Here is a 21,521-nt window from a genome sequence, read left to right on the forward strand (position 1 = left end):
TCGAGTCCAACTCCCTGATCAATGCAGGAATCCACCTTAAAGCATCCCTGACAGATGGTTGTCCAGCTGCCTTTTGAAGGCCTTTAGTGTGGGAGAGCCCACAACCTCCCTCAGAAACTGGTTCCATTGTTGTACTGCTCTAAAAGTCAGGAAGTTTTTCTGATGTTCAGCTAGAATCTGGCTTCCTGTAACTTCAACCCATTATGCCTTGTCCTGCACTCTGGGAGGATCGAGAAGAGATCCTGGCCCTCCTCTGTGTGACAACCTTTGAAGTATTTGAAGAGTGCTATCATGTCTCCCCTCAATCTTCTCTTCTCCAGGCTAAACATGCCCAGTTCTTTCAGTCTCTCTTCATAGGGCTTTGTTTCCAGACACCTGAACATCCTTGTCCTCCTCTGAACATGCTCCAGCTTGTCTGCATCCTCCTTGATGTGTGGTGCCCAGAACTGGATGCAGTACTCAAGATGAGGCCTAAGCAGTGCCTAATAGAGGAGAACCAGTACCTCGTACGATTTGGAAGCTATACTTTTATTAATGCAGCCCAAAATAGCATATTTTTTTGCAGCCATATCACACTGTTGGCTCATATCCAGCTTGTGATCTACAACAATTCCAAGATCCTTCTCCTTCACTTAGCCAAGTGCCCCCCATCTTGTAACTGTGCATTTGTTTCCTTTTCCTAGATGTAGAACTTGGCATTTATCCCTATTAAATTTCATTCTGTTGTTTTCGGCCCAGCACTCCAGCCTATCAAGATCACTTTGAAGTTTGTTTCTGTCTTCCAGGGTATTAGCTATCCCACCCAATTTTGTATCATCTGCACATTTTATAAACATTCCCTGCAGCTCCTTGTCCAAATCATTAATATAAATGTTGAAGAGCACTGGGCCCAGGACTGAGCCCTGCTTAGTATTTTTCTTAATTAGCTTTTTAATGATCTGGTCCAAACAGAATCAGTAAAAAACAGTGATCCAGTGTCAGTAAATTGGAGATTTATGGCATAGCAGAAGTAGTCCTGTACTTCCCAGAGAGAAGAGACTATTAAAGCATTGGTTGCTGAATTGCTGTGACTGGGTTTACACAACACAACAACCCACACTCAAGGTTGAGTATAGGTTGTTGTTGAATCAATGGGTCGTTGTGCTGTGTGAATTCAGCTGTGCTATGAAGTTCACAACCCAACAACAAGCCATGGGTTCTCTTTATGGGTTGTTCATGCTTAATGAACCATGGTTTCTTAGCATAGCTAGATTCACACAATACAACAACCCACATTTCATCGATAACCCATAGTTCACTGACAACTCACATTCAACCCATACTCAACTGTGAGTGTTTGTTGTCATGTTGTGTGAACCCAGCCAGTGATGTAGGAATTAGGCATGGGCCCTACTTCATCCTTGAATGAAGTAGCTGTTGGAGGAGGGGAGCTTAAACCCAATAAAAGCTCTTGTTTTCAATCTGTTACTGTGTTTTAAATGTTTACATTCCTGTTAGGCTTGTTTTGGTTTGTACTTTTATACTGTAGTTTTAAACTTTTACATTTTATGTCGTATTTTATTATGTATCTTGTAGTTTTAATTGTTGTGAACTGCCCAGAGAGTTTCAGCTATTGGGCAGTATAGAAATGTAATAAATAAATGGAATTGGTCCTTGTGCAGTGAAATAAGATGCAACTGACTGACATTATGACTTCCTTCAGGTGTTGTTTATAGAGCAGAAGTTGCCATCCGGTGTAGATCCGAAAGTGCAAAGGGGCAAGAAAACATTAGGTTACACTGGAAGGGCAACAGTAAATGGAAACAGGATCAGATTGGGCAAACAGTTCAGTACAACCAAGGTACGATGCTAACTTTCTGAAAATAACCTTTTGCCTCAGAAGAAACTCTAGAAGTACTACCGTGTATTCTGATCAGTAATTGCTTTTAGCGTATGTTCTCTCTTATCTGCCAGAATCTTGCACCAGAGATAGGCCCTGTTCAGAAGGCACCTTAAACCATGACAGTAACCACCATGAATAAGGCAAAAAGCCTTATTCACTGTGGTTAAAGCGTGGTTTAAGGTGTCTTCTGAACAGGGCCACAGTCATGATTTCTGGGAGCTGTTTAGCCTGGGCAGGATCTACACTACTGCTTTAAAAGGGTTTATAACCATATTGACAACTATTGGGGCCCAGGAAACACTCCATATACAGTTTTCAAACCGTTTTCAAAGTGTTATATCCTGCTTGGTGTAGATCTGGCCCTGTTTTCAGAATTTGATTGATTGTCCCTAAAGAAGGATTTCACTGGACTGAAATTTGTTGGGCTGCAATAAATTCTTACTGTTAGCACCTCTGAGAATTGGTTTCTCATATATGTTCCTTCTTTCCCCAGCATCAGATAATCTGACTGCTAACTAAGGCTCATTTTAGCCATCATTTTGGCTGTTGATAGAGATTATCCTCTGTAAATTTGTCCAATCCTTTTTTTTAAAGGTTTCTAAAGTAGTGGTTATGATCCTGCCTTGTGGTAGTGAGTTCCATAAGTTAATGATACTTTGAATGAAGGAAGTACTTTGTACAATTTTAATGTCCCTCAACTCTTCTTGATAAGTAAGAAAGATTCAACATCAATTATCTTCCTTTGATTTCTATAGAAGGAGGGATGACCTCCCCTTTCTCTGTTGACTTCCTACCATAGAGTTGGAAGGCAGGCGTGCTTAGAGTTCTTTATGAGCTCGTAGGATCAATGGTAGAGTCCAGGAAGAGAGAATTTATTTTATTACCATTATTTCTGTGCTGACTTCCTGTGCAGCTGACATACAAAATTAAAATATAACATACTATTAAAATCAGCTAAATTAAGATTACAAAACTAATGCAGCAATCTAAAACACTTTCCAAAAGGTAGAAGGATCGTGAGAGTTTGACTAGTGCCCATTCTCCCCAGCAGCTCTCCTCCCCACACCTCTCTGGGGTTGTCTTCCCCAAGCGTCACAATGGTTGTATTACCTTCTCTTTTGCCCTGCCCGGCAAAGCAGCATGGCAATGTGGTCATGCTAAGGACACTTGGCACCATGCTAGCCTGACTGAAGCTGCAAGGTGTGTGTTTTTTTTATTTTGAAGGCTTGTTATTGCTGTGCAAACTTCACAGTGTGAACACAAAAATAACTCATTGGTTTGTTCCATTCTTAATTTCCATAGGATGTTTTAGAGAAATTGAAGGAATTGCACCCATTACCGGGCTTGATTTTAGAATGGAGGAAGATCACCAATGCAATAACCAAAGTGATATTTCCACTGCAGAGGGAGAAGGTTTTGAACCCATTACTAGGAATGGAAAGGATCTATCCTGTTTCTCAGAGTCACAGTGCTACAGGTAGCAAGTGGGGTTTTTTTTAATGTTAAAAGATAGCTCTGCTGATTGATCGATTTTTGACTGAAAAGAAACTAAATAGGTAGGATGTAGCCATAATGAATAACTGAGGCTTTGTCATTTGACTGTTGCAGGAAAAGTTTCTCATTGTTGAATTTTCATATTTTTATGGAAACTCAAATTTAATTATGAAAACTAAGGCTTGTCTTGCTTGCTTTGAGCCAAATTACAAACTCTGCACAGTGTCATTAAAGCAGAACTATGGCCTTCCAGATATTTTTGGCCTACAGCTCCAATGATCCCTCAATGCTGGCTATGCAAACTGATGAAAACTCAGTCCAAATCTCCAGATGACCTAACTAAGTGGTTTCATTCTAGATATTAAACAGCATGTGAACTAAAATACAGGCCTGCAAAACCTCATAGCATAACTCCCCACCAGACATTCCCACCAAGACGGGAGTGAGGGATTCAGGCATGGACTGTCATAGTCAGCTGTGCAGTCCAAGCTGTGCCATCTCTTGTCTTCTCCCAACCTTCCCCCACCCCTACTATGGGTGGGAGGAGAGTGTTCACCAACAGTCCTAAGTCTGCTTCTTCCCCCACCTATCAGCCTAGCCCAGGAAGGGAGACAGCAAGACAAACCAGGTGGTTCACTGAGCATGATAGCCCATGAGAAGGAGAGTTTAACAAGCCTCTTCCCCCAGCATTGCAGCAATTTTGGCAGAAGAGCATGGGTCTGCCCTCAGACAGGATGAACCAGCCTAGAGAGGGATTGGATCTAAAGGAGGGGGAAAGTGGGATCCCGCTTTCCCTTTCCTCAAGCCCAGTAGAGACTTGCTCTTCCTGGACGTTCTCCCTTGGAGAACACTGTGCCTCCTTTGCTAAAATCACTAAACAAAAGAGGGACAAATGCACAAATGGAGGAGCGGTGGCACTTCTGACACATTTAGTCTTCAGCCTCTTCTCCAGTTCCTGACATGTGGGTGATTGACACCTCAGACCTCATGGTGATCTTTAACCACTCTGCTGCTACTACTTTCAACAAGCAGCTATTTTGTTCTGTTCATGACATGGCCATGTCATCGGAAGAGGAAGAAAATGATGTATGTGGAAGAAGAAAAACAGCATGCCAAAGCAAGAAGGGGTCACATTACCTTTCACCTGCCACATTCTTGAAGGAATGTTTCCTGGTCTTCACCTGACATTAGACTCAGAAACTCCATGTTTGCTGCTACTTGTCCACATTTTAGGTCTTCCAAAGCTGCCAATTAGAAATATAAACACTATTTGGTAGCAAGTTGCAGAGAGCCTAAGATAAAAGAGGAAAAAAAGGAAATATTTTCCTTATTCCTACACTACTTTAAATGAGTCACCATTGGCAGTGTATATTCCATACAAAAATTGGGATTTTGGAACATGTACAGATTGAGTGTTCTCATTTAGAGAAAGCTGATTATTTTAAACTGACAAAGGACTTCCTTGGTGTTTTTTGTTTTATTTTTGTTTTGTTTTCAAGAGAACTATATTTCACAGAGTAGAAAGCTTGTTGATTAACTCTACTTTGTTTTCAGCTTTTGGGTTTAAATATGTTGCGATTTCATTCAGCTTCCATATTCATTCGATGTTGTACTGCAACAAACTGCATGCTTTTAGCTTTGCCCCATACTTGCTTTTAGGTCGCGTAAGCTTCAGAGAACCAAATATACAGAATGTTCCTAAGGATTTTGACATTGAAATGCCAATCTTGGTTGAAGAAAGCCCTCCTTCCCAAAGACAACAGAAGGGGTTCAGTATTCTAGGAAGCAGGTAAAAATGTATAGGACATTTCTCTCTCTCCATTTTCTCATCTTAATTTCTAGTCACATTCCTAAAAAGACAAGGGTATATCAAATTTGGAATATGACAGTTGAAAGACAGTCTGTATTTATTAGTAATTTATATCCTACCCTTTTCTTATCATGGAACTCAAGCTGATGTGATCAGTCACAGGCCTGCTTAGTCTCAGCATGGTGCTTGTGTCTCAGACCGTTTCCCCCCATCTATTGACAGAAGTAAATTGCTCACTGATGTTATGGTTTTTGCTTAATTGATGGCATTTGTACATTGTCACTGTTGATGACAGAAAACTTTGAGGCCTCTTGTATAGCGCACCCTTTTCCTTGATGCTGCAGATGTAGGTCTTTCCCATAGAAAAATTAAGCCACAGCGCTTGACCTACTAGAAATGACTGGTTACATCCAAACTATAGTGAGTAGTGACAATCAGCAGTCAGATATAAACTTTTGGATTTAAAGATTTTATTCTGATATGTTGTTTAACTTGATGTGTCTTATAGCAATCAAATGACAGCTTTTTAAATATATATATTACAGAGGTAGAAAGTATTCTATCCTACCATGTGAGTCTAAGAATAAGACTGAAAAGCTATCCAACAGGAAAGGAATACCATTTTCTGTTAGCATGAGACATGCCTTTATACCATTTCCAGGTAACATCTTGATTTATTGCCATTGGCATTTCAATAGACATAGGATTATTGCTAATAAGAATTTAGTTAGAAGATGGTATCATTCTGTTCAGTGTGCTTGGAAATCTGTAATTTCTTCATCATAGTCTCTGTGCATCGCACACATGGGCTCTATGCCTGCGTGGAGCTCAACTTCGGGAACCTTCTATATCTGAGATGATTTGGGCAGGAATCCTCCCCCACCGTCCCGCTGCGCATGCTCCAGTGGGCTCCTGACCAATCCCCCAGTTCTTCATTGACTACCATTGTGGCAGCTGCGATTGAAAGGACTTCTCTGTTGTTCAATTGAGCTGAGACATTCTTATAGCTTCTTTTTCTTTTATTCCTTCTCCGTTCTACTCTTAGTATTCTATCTGTTTTGCTTCCCTGTTTGTTTTGGTCTGCCTTTTCCACTAAAGCAATCTTGAATCGCTTACGCCTAGGGTGCATGTCCATTCAGGCCCCCTTTAGAAAGTGCGTCAAATGTGGGAGTAAGCTCCTACTGACGGACAGCCACTTGCTGTGTATTCTTTGCTTAGGTGAAGGACATAAAGTTGAAACCTGCCATCAGTGTATGTCTTTCACTAAACAAATTAGAAAGCACAGAGCAGATAGACTCCAGTCCCTTCTCTGGGAAAGAGCGCTACAGACCATTGATGCTCCAAGACAATCAAAGGACGACTCAAGTCATGAAATGGCAACTTCAGCCACTGTGGACACCTCAACTTCTTCTGAAGATCTAGCCAGACCAAATACTCTGGCATCCATATCCCCCTGTCTACCCCGGCTCTAGCCATGGGCTGGTCTGACCCTCCCCAACACTGGGCATGGCTCTCATGGCTACTGGGTGAAAAAGCTTTCAAAAAAGGCTAATAAGCCAAAACAGCTGGAGCTGCAAAAGAAGAAAAGGTGTAGAGAACTTGAGAGACCTTCTCCTTGCAGGATTCCTGTCCCTGTTCCATCACTGCCTCCAACACTCAATTCTCCAATCCCTATAGGGATCAAGATGTTGATACCAACATTGGTATTGATGCCAGTACCTTTGGTATCAGAGGGTGAACTGCTGGACTCCCCGCTGGCCGCGAGCTGCCCTATTCTAGACTCAGTAATTCTTTGAGTGGTTTCACAGTTGTGTGGCCTGTTGGGTATTGTTACCCACAACTATTTTGACAGTCTTCAGGCCAGTCGGAAGCCTGTTTAATTGTCAGTTTTAAGTGGCACTCTCTAATCTTTTCCAATTGAGGAGACCTGGTTACCATAACGTGACAACCCACTGCAGTTTAAATATGTGAAATGACACTCAAAATTCCAAATGTGCCCAGGGACCCTTGCTCTAAGTAGAGAAGATTGTAACTGTTTTCCTTCTCTCCCCACATGCCTCTCAAAGCCTTCTTAACCATCTCCTCTCATTTCTTCTCTCCTTCTTCTTTCACACTTTATACCCTATTCCCAAACTTCCAGTTTATTCCCTCCCTCCCTCCTGCTGCTTCTACATCCACTTCTTCCTATAACAAGTTTGTGCTCTTATCCCATCCCTCTTTATTCCCAGTTTTTAAACATTATTATTAAAAATATCAGCCTTGCTCTCTATCAACTCTCACTGCCTTATCTCCCTATGAGTGGGCATGGTACGGGGTGGTCAGCTAAGAGGCACTGATCAGTCTGAAGCACTGAGATTCAACTGAAGGGTGCTGAGACCCACTGGTGGGTCCTGGCTCATAGTTTGAGTAACACTTGATTAGAAAGTGCAGCTTTTGTTTGTCTGTCTGTCTGTCTATATGCTTGTATGTAGATCATTTGGATGAACAGCAATTAAAAGAAACATATTTTACTCTTAGGGGAAATAAGTAATTCAGAAATTATTTTTGTTCTATTGTCTTTAGGTGGCTTGATCTTGGCTGCTGATTACTCCCAGCTTGAGTTGAGAATCCTTGCTCATTTGTGTTGTGATGATCAGCTTCTCCAGGCCTTGAATGATGGTACTGATGTGTTCAGAAGCATTGCAGCTGAGTGGAAGATGATTGAACCTGAAGCAGTTGGGGATGATTTAAGGCAACAAACCAAGCAGGTAGTCTTGAAAATATGTAGCCTTCCTGGGACATTGAACATAGCTGAATGAAAGCGACTTTCGATAAGTTTGTGTGAGCTCTCTGCAGGGACTAAAAAAAAGCTATGCATCTTTCTGTTCAAAATAACTTAGATCTCGTCACATGATTGTCTAAAAAAAAAAGTGGTCAAGCCTCATTCTTTTTATCCATCGTTTCACTCCTTTCTTGACTTGTGCCTAGGGAGTGCAGGATCACTTCCATTTTCTCTATTCCCAGTATTCCACAAAAGCTTGCCTCACCTTTTTCTTTAGTATCACATCCCTTAAATGGTAAGCTTTATGATAAAATGCAAGCAATCTTGACTTTTGCCTATATATAAATGGAATAAGTAATTAAATTAAAATGGAGTAGGCCTACTAAAAATGTATTTGGAACTGAGGCCAGATTTTGATGCTGAGACAAGAGCATCATGGCTTAGGTGCCACGGCACAGAGCAATAATCCCCCAGCACCACCTTCTGGAATCGGCCATCCAAGTAGGAGCGGAACCACTGCAACGCAGTACCTCCAACTCCCAGCTCAGACAACCTATCCAGAAGGATACCATGGTCGATGGTATCGAAGGCTGCTGAGAGGTCTAGGAGAACCAACAGGGTCGCACTCCCCATGTCTCTCTCCCGACAGAGGTCACCCCACAGGGCGACCAAGGCAGTTTCCATTCCAAAACCAGGCCTGAAACCCGATTGAAATGGATCTAGATAATCCGTTTCATTCAAGAGTGCCTGGAGTTGTCCTGCAACCACCCGCTCAAGCACCTTGCCCAGGAAAGGGATATTAGCCACCGGCCTGTAGTTGTTAACATCCTCCGGGTCCAGATTAGGCTTCTTCAGGAGTGGTCTAATTACCGCCTCTTTTAAAGAGGCCGGCACCACTCCCTCTCTCAAGGAGACATTTACAACCTCCTGGACCCAGCCGGCGATCCCCTCCTTATTTGATGTAATGAGCCACGAGGGTCAAGGGTCAAGCACACAGGTGGTCGACCGGACTTGGCCAAGCACCTTGTCCACATCCTCGGGCCTCAATAACTGAAACTCATCCAATAAAACTGAGCCGGACGGCGCTCTGAACGCCTCTACTAGTGGTGCTGCATTAAGTGTGGTGTCCAATTCATGACGAATCTGAGCAACATTATCTTCAAAGTGCCGTGCAAACTCATCACAGCGTGCTACCGAGGGTTCAACTATCTCACGCCCTGGCCCAGAGTGTAACAGGCCACGAACCACTCGGAAAAGCTCCGCCGGACGACACTGAGAAGATGCAATGCTGGTGGAAAAGAACTGTCTCTTTGCCACAGAGTAGGCTCGATAGTGAGCTCTAGCCCGTGTTCGATCAGACCCAGCATGAGTTTTCCTCCACCTGTGTTCTAGCCGTCTCCCCTCTTGCTTCATCGCCCTCAGCTCAGGTGTATACCAAGGAGCTGACCGGGCTCTGCTCAGAGGGAGAGGGCGCTTGGGCGCGATCGTGTCAACCGCCCGAGTCATCTCTGCATTCCACAGAGCGACCTGGGCTTCGACAGGAGCACCGGCCATATCAGCAGGAAAATCCCCCAGAGCCCTCTGGAATCCATTGGAGTCCATTAGCCTCCGGGGTGGACCATTTTAATAGGCCCCCACCCTTGCAGAGGGGAAAGGCCGCTGAGAGTCTAAACCTCAGTAGGAAGTGATCTGACCATGACAAGGGGGTAGATGTTAGTTCCCCCACGTCCAGATCACCATCCTCCTGCCCAGTCGAGAAAACCAGATCAAGCGTGTGTCCCTTTGCATGTGTTGGGCCGATGACATGTTGAGACAGCCCCATGGTTGTCATGACAGCCATGAAGTCCTGAGCCGCTCCGGATACAGCAGCCTCAGCATGGAAGTTGAGATCCCCCAGAACCACCATCCTGGGGGTCCTCAACACCAGGTCTGAGACAACCTCCGTCAGCTCAGGCAGGGAGACTGTTGGGCAGCGGGGTGGATGGTACACCAGCAGAATCCCTAATCTGTCTCGAGTACCCAACACACAGTACAAACACTCCAGACCAGCACTCGACTGAACAGGAAGCCTAGAGAGGGAGATTGTATTCCTATAGACCAGGGCAACCCCCCCTCCCCGGCCCTTGAGTCTATGCTGGTGCTGCACCGAGTACCCAGGAGGGCAGAGCTGGGTGAGAGCAACCCGCCCCCAGTTCACCCACCCAGGTCTCAGTGATGCATACCAGGTCAGCCCCCTCATCCACAATCAGATCATGGATGAGGGAGATTTTATTCTGGACTGACCTGGCATTCAGCAGCAGCACCACCAGACCCGAGAGCAAGCTGATAAGGCCGCCAGGAACTATCCAGTTGGGGTAGGAACCAGAAGAGGGAATAGCTGTAAAGAATCTATCCCCTCTTCTCCTCATCTGGCCTGTTCCTCCCCTAGCACCATACCTCCCCCTACCCGTGACCACAGTTATGTGGGCATCCCCGTATCCCCCAGAGCTCCCCAGGCACATATTAAAAAGTAATTAAAATGTATTTTACAATTTGCTGCTGGTTGGCTGGTTGGAGATCTTCAGCAGGTACAGCAGTATGGTAGCTCCTATGTGCGACGCAAAGTGCGGCGCCAAGTGCGCACTCGGCGCCGCACTCGGCGCGGCGCCGAGGCGCTGCCTCTGGCAGGCTGCAGATGTACCTGGAGAAAGAGGGTGGAGCACTTGGTCAGCTGACGCCCACCAGGTGAGGGGAGAGACTGCAGAGGCAAGCCCCAGCAGTCTCTGTTCTTCTTTCCCGCCCACCAGCCAAACACATACATATTATTACAATATGTAATAAATATTTATTACATTTATATACCGCCACATAGCTGAAGCTCTCTGGACGGTTTACAAAAGTTAAAACAGTAAACATTTTAAAAAGTATACAAAATTTAAGAATCATCAGAAACATAAAAACAACAGTATCCATTTAAAAACAACAGTTCTGGGGTCTGTTAGAAAACAAACAGCGTTGTTAAATGCTGTTAAATGCCTGGGAGAAGAGAAAAGTCTTGACCTGGCGCCTGAAAGATAACAGTGTTGGCGCCAGGCGAGCCTCATCAGGGAGATCATTCCACAGTCGGGGGGCAACCACTGAAAAGGCCCTCTCTCTTGTTGCCATGGTCCGAGCTTCCCTCAGAGTAGGCATTTGGAGCAGGACCTTAGATGTTGAGCACAGTGTACAGGTAGGTTCATGTCGGGAGAGGTGTTCCATCAGGTATTGTGGTCCCAATCCATGTAGGGCTTTATAGGTTAAAACCAGCACCTTGAATTGGGCTCAGAAACATATAGGCAGCCAATGCAAGCAGGCTAGAACCAGTGTCATGCTCAAACCTCCCTGTACCAGCTATCAATCTGGCCGCTGCATTTTGCACAAGCTGCAGCTTCTGAACCATCTTCAAAGGCTGCCCCATGTAGAGGGCATTGCAGTAATCTAATTTGGAGGTTAACAGAGTATGGACAACTGAAGCTACGTTATCCCTGTCCAGATAGGGACGTAGCTGAGCCACCAACTGGAGTTGGTAGAAAGCACTCCATGCCACCAAGGCCACCTGAGCCTCATGTGACAGAGATGGTTCTAGGAGAACTCCCAAGCTATGAACCTGCTCCTTCAGAGGGAGTGCAACCCCATCCAGAACCGGTTGAACGCCCCCATCCGGTCAGAAGAACCACCCACCAGCAGCATCTCAGTCTTATCTGGATTGAGTTTAAGTTTATTAGCTCTCATCCAGTCCATTGTCGCTGCCAGGTGGTTCAGCACATCCACAAACTCACCTGATAAAGATGAAAAGGAGAAGTAGAGCTGCGTGTCATCAGCGTATTGATGACAACGCACTCGAAAACTCTGGATGACAACAGTTTCATGTACATGTTAACAGCATGGGGGACAAGACTGAAGAGTCCATGGGGCTGAGCAATGTTCCCCAAGCACCACCTTCTGGAGCCAGCCCACCAAGTAGGAGCGGAACCACTGGAATGCAGTGCATCCCACTTCCAACTCAGCCAGACGTTCCAGAAGGATACCATGGTTGATGGTATCGAAAGCCGCTAAGAGATCAAGGAGAATCAACAGAGTCACACTCCCCCTGTCTTTCTCCCGACATAGGTCATCATACAGGGCGACCAAGGCTGTTTCTGTGCCAAAACCAGGCCTGAAACCCGACTGAAATGGATCCAGATAATCAGTCTCATCCAAGAGTGTCTGGAGCTGTCCCGCAACCACCCGCTCAAGGACCTTGCCCAGGAATGGAACATTTGCTACCGGCCTGTAGTTACTAAGATTTTCCGGGTCCAAGGAAGTTTTCTTCAGGAGTGGTCTCACTACCGCCTCTTTCAGACAGTCTGGGACCACTCCCTCTCGCAGAGAGGCATTAATCACTTCCTTGGCCCAGCCAGCTGTTCCATCCCTACTAGCTTTTATTAGCCAAGAGAGGCAAGGATCCAGTACAGAGGTGGTTACGCGGACCTGTCCAAGCACCTTGTCAACATCCTCGAGCTGTACCAACCAGCTAGTGTTGCAAACTACGGTGGCTGTAAATGCCTGGGACCCATGCTTCAGATTCAGAACTGAATCCAAAGAGAGTCAGCCCAGGCCCAAAACGCCCAGATTTGAAAGCTCCAAATCAGCCTCCCAGTCAAATCACGGTGATTGTGCACAACCCTAAAATATACCAGAAATATGGCCAGGTTTCATTAATACAGTAGATAATAAAATTTATAATATTCAACATTTTTCAACTTATTAGCAGTGCATGTTTGGGATACACAATCAGATGCAAAATATATGTTGGCCAGGCCCAAAGTCCATTCAAGAAACACATGAATCAATATTTTACTAATATACGCAACAAAACATCTCGTATCCCCATCACCAACACCCATCTTGTTGAAAAAAAATGTTTCTGGGTGATGGAAAAATTACATGAACCAAATGCCGAACTTCTTCATGGAATAGAGATGTTCTGGATCTGCAGCTGGATAGTCTTGTTCCAAAGGGTCTGAACAAGAACCTAAAATACTTACCATATCAGAAAAATATATAAACACAACCTTGCAGGCAGTACAATGAATTACAAGTTTAAAGCAACAATGACTATTTAAAACTAAAAGAAATAGCCCAAAGACACCCTTCCTAATTTCCAAAAGAAGAAAATAATCAGTAAAAATGCCAAAGGACAGCTGAAGCAACTTCCTGGCCCTTTATGAGGTTTCTCAGGACACAGGGAGGGCAGGGCAGAGCAGATGGAACAGCTCATCTTGGGTTGTAATAGGCGATTTTCCTCGGCCTGCTTGCATTTCCTTCGTGCAAGTCTGTGTCTCTTTTTGCTCTCATCTTGACCAGAATTCTACTTTCCAAAGGAAGCCCTCATTGCTCTAATAGCTTCCTTGACTTTGCTCATTAACCATGTTGGTGACCTCTTGGACTTGGTGCTGCCCTTCCTGTCCTGTTTCCTGTCTTCATTCTAGCTGAACATCTATTATTGTGGGTTTGAATAACCCAGATGTATTCTGGAGAGGTTTGATCCCCTTGGTTTTCCCTTTCAGCTTTCAGTCCTCATTTTTGAGAAGCTCTCTCTCTCTCTCTCTCTCTCTCTCCTTTAAACATTTTTAATAAACAACGAAAAGTCAAAAGAGGGAAGCTGAATATCCTCAATCAATCAACTTCCTTTTCTTGCCTTCTGTGTTTAGGACATTAGTATTGAATCTGGGCTTTTATTATTGAAAACAACATTCAGAAATATTTTTTGCCATTTAATCTCTACTCATGTATGGCATCCAGTAATGTTTGAAAAAGGAAGGTCATCTTAGATAACAATTTCATTTTAATTGCTGTTATTTTTCCCTCTGCCTCATATTTAATTTGGCCCACCATTCTAAGGAAGTGAGGCAGGTGGCTACTAGGAGGAGGGCTTTCTCCGCTGTGGCACCCCGGTTGTGGAATGAGCTCCCCAGAGAGGTCCGCCTGGCGCCTACACTGTACTCCTTTCGTCGCTAGCTGAAGACCTTTTTATTCTCTCAGTATTTTAACACTTAATTTTAACTTAAATTTAAATTTTAATATTCTAACTCTATTTTAATCTTATATCAATTTATCCTGGTTGTGCTTTTTATACTGTATTTTGTAATTATGCTTTTAACATGTTGGTTGTTTTATGATGGTTTTAATTTTTGTGAACTGCCCAGAGAGCTTTGGCTATTGGGCGGTATAAAAATGTAATAAATAAATAAATAAATAAATAATTTTTGATTCCAGTAGAAATCTCTAAACTTTCCTCCAAGGCTGAGCGTTAGGCAATATAGACTATTTGACTTATAGGATCTGCAGCCCTGATGCCTTTCCATATACCTTCACCAACTGCATTGCCTTTTCTGAACTGGCCATTGGTTTAGCCCACTTCAAAACAAAATAATCTGTGAACATATTAATCTAGTTTATGTGTGAATTAACCCAAACGCCTTCTATCAATGAGGAATGTCAGATGCTATTTATTGTTTTACTCTGTACAGCACCATGTACATTGATGGTGCTATATAAATAAATAATAATAATAATAATAATAATAAGCTGGCAAGGGTTTGAACAGAAAGGACAAACAATAAAGTTGATAATGGGCAACCTTGGCTGGTGCCCCTGATGATTTGGCTTCCAAGGCAGTCCGAGCCATTTGTTCTGACTCTTTCCTGATTTGGGGAGTATAATTGATTTAAGCAGTTAATTATTTCGTCCCCCCAACATTTTCTTGCTTAATTCAAAAATAAAACTTTGTTCTAACATGTCAAAGGCTGTGGTGGTATCTAGTGATGTTCTGGGATATTGCTTTTGTTCTTACAATGAAAAAATATATATTTAATAATCTCCTAATTGGATGTACACTTTTGCTTCTTCTAATAAAACCAATTTGATCGGAGACTATATAATATGGGGCTTTATGTCACCAAGCTTTTCAGCAACAACACTAGTGAATATTTTATGTCATGATTTAATAACGTGATTGGACAGCGTGAGTCTGCTAGTTCAAGGCCCTTTCTGTAATGCTGAATATTTGCCAGGATTGGGGGACTTCATTACAGCATTAAATAGTTTTACCATATGTGGAACGAAATAATCAGCATAAATTTTATAGAAATGTATTCATCTGTCCCTATTTGCATCGCCATAATTCTACCAAATTAAAGTTTTTAATGATGTTTAAGAGAATTGTGGGTTTTACACTTGCCCCCACCTGCATCCTGCCTCTGTTTATTTTCCCTGAAGTGTCCAGAGTACAGCAATCAAATTGCCCTTATCTCAAACTTAAATTTATCTAATAGTATCAACATGCTGCGCAAAAAATTAGCCTGATCCACATTGGGACAGCAAATTGCTCCTTGTACTAACTTTTCTATCCCCAGCAGACCCATGAAAAATAAGTATCATCTGCTTATATCTTCCTTCACATCCAGTATTTCAAAGTCAACTTTCTGTGTAGAATTGTTGCACCTCCTCTTGAATTAAGGAACCCATGGCCACAAATACTTCCTCCATGCCTGGAAAATAGAATAATTTGTTTTTTATGATGTGTTTCTTGTATGTGCATATGGGTTTATTTTGCTTAATGATCCTTTCAATGTTTCGTAATTCACCCTAGCCCTTTAACATTGAAAGATGTTGCCTTTATTCCAGTCATTTCTCAGACGCATACAGCCTATTTTTGTTGTCTCCCCTGTGGTCACTGCCTTCTTGCAATTACCTAGGAGCAATGGGTTGAACTGGCGTTTAAGCAGTAAACTCAACTTATAACGTATATACAAATAAATTTTAAATTTCTCCATCTCTGCATGACTCCTTTCTGCAAGAAGATGCTCATGGAAACTAGCCTGAAACTGTAGAGTGAAATCAATTTTGCAGCTTGATCCAATCATTTAACAAAAGACCCCCTGCCCCCTGGCAAGAAGCCTAATAACATGAAATTAAAAACCACAATGACTCTGTTCAAATGACACGCTAAGCCACGGTGATTAAGCTTTTTGAGCTAAACATTATGACTTAGCATATCATGTGAAGCATGACTTAGTGTGTTGTGTGAACTATTCCTAATTGTGGCTACATAGGCCTTTGCTAGAACTAAGGATTATCCCAGGCAAATGGAGGGGCCGTCCCTGCCTGCTCCTTGGATCCCCTGTGTATCATTTAGATGCACAGGGATGATCCTGGGATATAGGCCTGGTCTAGCCACGGCCATAGCCACGGTTTCTCAGTGGCTGTCCCAGGGAAGCTAGGCTAGCTTCCTCCTTGATGTGTTTTAGGAGGGCTGGCAAAGACTTTTGTTCCGGCAGACCTTTGGTGAATAATTGGGACTTCTGTCTGTGTCAAGGACTTTTAAATTGTTGTTTTAAATGTTTAAATGTTTTAATATTGGAATTTATTTAATATATTTTTAACTCAGTATATTTCTATTTTTAGGTTTTAAATGTATGTATGTATTTCATTTTAATACCGCTCAATAGCCAAAGCTCTCTGGGAGGTTCACACAAATTAAAAACCATTCAGAATATAAAACAAACAGTATAAAGACATGATATAAAATACAATATAAAACACAACCAAGATAAAATCAGCAGCAGTACAGAAATACAAATTTAAAATACAAATTTAAAACAACAAAGTTAAAATTAAAGTGATAAACTGTTAAAATACTGAGAGAATAAAAAGGTCTTTACCTGGCGTCTGAAAGAATATAGTGTATATGTTTTAAATTTTGAGGCCCAGCATTGGACAAAAGCCGGAAATAATAATAATAAGAATAAGAATAAGAATAAGAAGGAATCTGGTCTAATCAGAGATCGGAGATAAGACACAGAAGCTGGTGGGCTTGATGGATCGTCTCTGGCGTCCCGACTATTTGTCAGTGGTGCCAAAATGCACCATGACTGCTGACTTCAACCTGGCACTGTCTTTTAGGCTAGGATGTGTGATATCTGCAACCCTCACACCATGTAAGCAATCTACCAGCCTGTTACAGACCCAGCTACCTATGTCTCTAATGATCTAAACTCCCACAGTCATGAGCCCCCCAGTCTCCAAAGGCATATTTCCGACTCAGAAGGATATCTGTTCAGCCCCCAAAGAAACGATCCCTTCTAAGGGATTGTTTTGCTATTGTTTAGAGTGATGTCCTCCTTTCCTGTGGTTCTCGTTCTCCATGACAATAGAAGAGTTGTCACCAAAGGAGTGGGATGCCACTATCATGTCTCTGAAGGTCTCTGCCTTTTGCAGCTTTTCCAGTTCAACTACCTTGGTCTCAAGGGAACAAACTCATTCCCTGGAAGCCAGGAGTGCATTGCATTGAGCCCCATGCCCATGACTTCTGTCCAGCAAGCAGGCAGTTATAAGCAAGTGACACGCCCTGGATGCCCCCCCCCCCCCCGCACCCCTGCTGATTTTCTCCCTTCATAGCTGTTTCTTATCCTGTTTGTTTACTGTCAGAACGGGGAAGGATCAATCACCTTGACCTCCTTGCCCTATTGCTAAACTCACCTGTCCCTGTGTCACTGAGGTCTTAGCTAGACCAGGCTATATTCCAGCGCGAACCCCGGGATCTTCCCTGTGTGTCCAGATGATGCACAGGGCATCCCGGGATCAGGGAGGGATCATACCTCCCTTGCCTTGGGATACAGCCCTCCCCTTTGGGCCCAGTTTTTCCAGGATGTATGGAATGTATGGAATTTATATCCCTCAGATCAAGTCCTAGTGCCAGCATGAAGCACATTTACCTAAACTGCAAATTGCATCTGTTATTTTAAAATGGCTGTTCTAGTTTTCGTCAAATAAGCAAAAAAACTTATCCTGACTCCTTGCAGTTAAGGCAGTGAAATGGGAAAAGGGGTGGAAATACTGGTGACCGTATCTCTGTCAATAGTCACATAGAGATAAGTGCAATGCTCAATACAAAGAGCACAAAAGCTATTCTGTATAATTCAAATTAATCTGAACTATATAGTGTTACATAAAAGCAACAATAAAAGCAATAAAACCAAACCCGTTTCGACCATGTAAGGTCTTCTTCAGTGGTATAATACAATATATATATACACACATAAAATGCAAAAAAGAATATTTTTGAATCGTCTTAGCCTGAAAGTCAAAAGAATATGGCATTAGCTACATTCATACTAGTGTTAGAGCCAGAAGTTTACAGCTTGTAGCAGAAACAGAATGCTAAGCTGCCTGAGTCCTTATGTGGTGCTGGAGACAGTTCGAACCCAGATGTGGTAAATTAAGGTTAATTGTGGTGCTTACTAAAACTAAAGAAGACATTCATAATAGATAAATGGATGAGGCTCATTGTAATATAGACTGTAACTGCCAAAAACATTACTTAGGTCAATTATTTGACCCTACAGGCAAGCATCATCAATTGAATTGCAGATTCAAAAGACATGTATAGCAAGATAATCAATAGAGCTTCTAGATAAGAAGGTATCACCAGTAGAAATTCAAATAAAGTGTAGATAAGCCAACCCAAAGTTATAGTAATTAGAATTAGTGCATAGCCATCCAATTGATCTCCTTGTTTAGGCCAACTGGGGGTTTTGTCTTCAAAACAAATACCTTGTATTCTTTTGACTTTCAGGCTAAGACGATTCAAAAATATTTTTTTGCATTTCATGTGTGTGTGTGTGTGTGTGTATATATATATATATATATATATATATATATATATATATATATATATTGTATTATACCACTGAAGAAGACCTTACATGGTCGAAACGGGTTTGGTTTTATTGCTTTTATTGTTGGTTTTATGTAACACTATATAGTTCAGATTCATTTGAATTATACAGAATAGCTTTCATGTTCATTATATTAAAGATATCTTAAGCATTGCACTTATCTCTATGTGACTATTAACAGAGATACGGTCACCAGTATTTCCACTCCTTTTCCCATTTCATCACTGTTCTAGTTGTCTTTCCTCTATATGGTGGTCCAGGAAACTGTGCATTGAGACATCAGGACAAAGTGGACCTCCAGGTGGAAATTACATTGTACCCTAAGTGGTATCTAGTTTTTGGTCTTTTTCACCCCTTTCCTATTGGACTGCTGGGAATGGGCATTTACAGGGTGCAGTCACATAATCTGTCTTGCTTTCTCACTGTTCTCAATCTCTAGGTGTAGTTATAGGTGGCCATTGAGAAGGAACTGAACTGGAAGGCACATGGCCTGCCTCCACAAGGCATGCACACATATATGATCTGGCAGGGTTAAGTGCCAGTTCCCTGGCTAAAACTTCCAAATGTTTTGAGGCTATCTTTGCACAGCCATATACGTAGTATGTGTCATGTCTCAGATGGCCACTGAACAACCACAGAACTAAAAAGGGGGAATATAAATATTCTAATACACAAACATCAGTTATAGGTAAGCAAACTGACTTTCTCATACTTGAATCTTTATTAGCTATACTCTAATGAATTCAAATTTTGTTGTTTTGTTAGATTTGCTATGGAATAATCTATGGAATAGGAGCTAAATCCTTAGGAGAACAGATGGGTGTTGAGGAAACAGATGCTTCAGACTACATTGAATCCTTCAAATCAAGATACCCAGGTAAAGGTTACTAGTAACTTGATTGCCGTGGCTTCTTTGCATAAGTTAGTGATTTAATTGTCAATTGAGCAAAGCTCCTGTTTGTATCTTGGCAGTCCGTGGTTTGTGTTTTAAAAGAACAGTCAAAATACTAAGCAAAAAGCTTTTAAAATAAATAAGTGTTGCGAGCACTTGGTGTTCTTTAAGTCCATATTTATGTATTACCAAAAGCACAAAATAAAGCAACCATGTGATGAACAAAGGGACAGGGTCATAAATTATACCATTTTCTTTCAGTTTCTGCAATTCATAAATCAACACTTGATCAGATGCTACACAATAGTCAATGTTGGCTTAATAGTCAACTCCACAGTTGATTATCAAGGGGGTACTCCCCATGCAACATGATTATGATCAACCGTGGTGTGGATTAAAGCCAGTGTCGAGTTGACTATGGATTGACACATCCCCTGACCACTCCCCCGTGCCCAATCCTCCTGCTGGGATCCCATTGCCATTGTGAGTTCTACTGGCTGGACTAGAGTAGCATCAGCCACTTTGTTTGCCCTTATTAGGGGACTGTGTAATCACTGAAAATAATCAACTGTGTGTGACAAAATAGTCAACAGTGCCCAACATACTACACGATAACCAACGGTTGTTCAAATAATCAACTCTGCACAGCGTTATTTGCATTGGTCATTTAGTCCAAATAACCAAGTGTGTTGTGAAAAAAGTCACAAAAACCAACTGTTTACTATTTAACCCACCATTGACTAGCGTGTTCAGAGGAGGGCAATGTTCAGAGTGATCAGAGCTCAGGCAGCTTGCCTGAGCTCTGTAAGAACACTTAACTTCCAGCTACTAAATCCTTAACTATCTAAGCTACTGTAAACACCGAACTCCAAACAGTAAGTCTTATCCTGAGCAACGCCTCCTTGTCCTGATAAGTTTGTTTTATTTCTCTCTGTGGCTAAAGCACAAGAGAGCAGAGAAATTAAGAATCAAACAGCTTTTTAACTACACTACAACTCCAGCTGAAGTAAACTGAACCGAAACTGGTCCAGAAAAGACTTTAAAAGAGAAACAAACAACCTCCTCTGAAGCTTTCTCTGCAGCGGTTTTATCAGCTTATCAGTGCTGTCTGTATTGTTGTCCCGACTTGGCAAGACTCAGTGGAACAGTTTGGAAAACAAATGCAAGCAGCAAGTCTGAAAGAGCTGCAACTTTAAGTGGCTAGGTCAGAAGGTGGAATCCGAGCCCATACATTTGGGAACAGTCTTTGTTTTTCAGGATTCTTATCCATTTTACCTTATCAATATTATTTTTAAATCCAAGTTGTCTGTCCTGTTCAACAAAATTCTAAACGATATATTAAATATAACTGTTCTGTTACGGTGACTTTTTATTATCACTTTTCGTCTCTTGTGTTATGGTTTTCACCAGAGGACGATACAAACAGCTGGGCTTGGAGCCTGTAACTGAAGATGTTACGTCCTTTCTTAAGGCCCACAAACAATTTAAAATTACTGACTTTTTCTGCCCATCTGCTGAGGAACAAGCAGAGCCAGACTGCAAGTCAAACCCAGCTGCTGAAGGGGTTGAAGAGGTTCTAGATTGGTCTCTGGACCCAAAATGCCTACTGATGTCTATGGACCCAGGAACTCAGACGGGTGGTAGGGACAGTCTAGCTGCAGAACTGGCCTCTGCAGGGGACGCCCTTTTCAGCCCAGGAATCTCACCTCACCACCCAGAAAGCAACGGACTGAGCCCTAAAAGTATCAACATTCTGAATCTCCCATGTAACTCTATAAACAGGAATGGCAATGCATTAGCAGAGCAATCTGCCTTCCACCCCTCGAATGCCATCAATACATCCGATGATTGTCATTCTGAAAAGCAGCTGTTTACCTACCAGCAAGATTTGCTTAGGAGCCTTTTTACCCTGCTGGTCAGATGACCTATCTCAGATAAAGACA

At 42.5% G+C, this 21,521-nt stretch overlaps 1 protein-coding gene across 1 annotated transcript in view; it reads left to right on the plus strand.

Moving 5' to 3' along the window:
• POLQ (DNA polymerase theta) overlaps nucleotides 1-21,521 on the plus strand; it is a 165,006-nt gene that overhangs the window by 109,060 nt on the left and 34,425 nt on the right. Inside the window, exons 21-26 of the mRNA XM_063128417.1 lie at nucleotides 1,703-1,840; nucleotides 3,185-3,359; nucleotides 5,036-5,165; nucleotides 5,732-5,847; nucleotides 7,749-7,933; nucleotides 19,452-19,563. Coding sequence (XP_062984487.1) covers nucleotides 1,703-1,840; nucleotides 3,185-3,359; nucleotides 5,036-5,165; nucleotides 5,732-5,847; nucleotides 7,749-7,933; nucleotides 19,452-19,563 — 856 coding nt within the window. The remainder of the gene's footprint in view (nucleotides 1-1,702; nucleotides 1,841-3,184; nucleotides 3,360-5,035; nucleotides 5,166-5,731; nucleotides 5,848-7,748; nucleotides 7,934-19,451; nucleotides 19,564-21,521) is intronic.

This window comes from Elgaria multicarinata, chromosome 6 (assembly GCF_023053635.1).
Source record: "Elgaria multicarinata webbii isolate HBS135686 ecotype San Diego chromosome 6, rElgMul1.1.pri, whole genome shotgun sequence".
Lineage (NCBI taxonomy): Eukaryota > Metazoa > Chordata > Lepidosauria > Squamata > Anguidae > Elgaria > Elgaria multicarinata.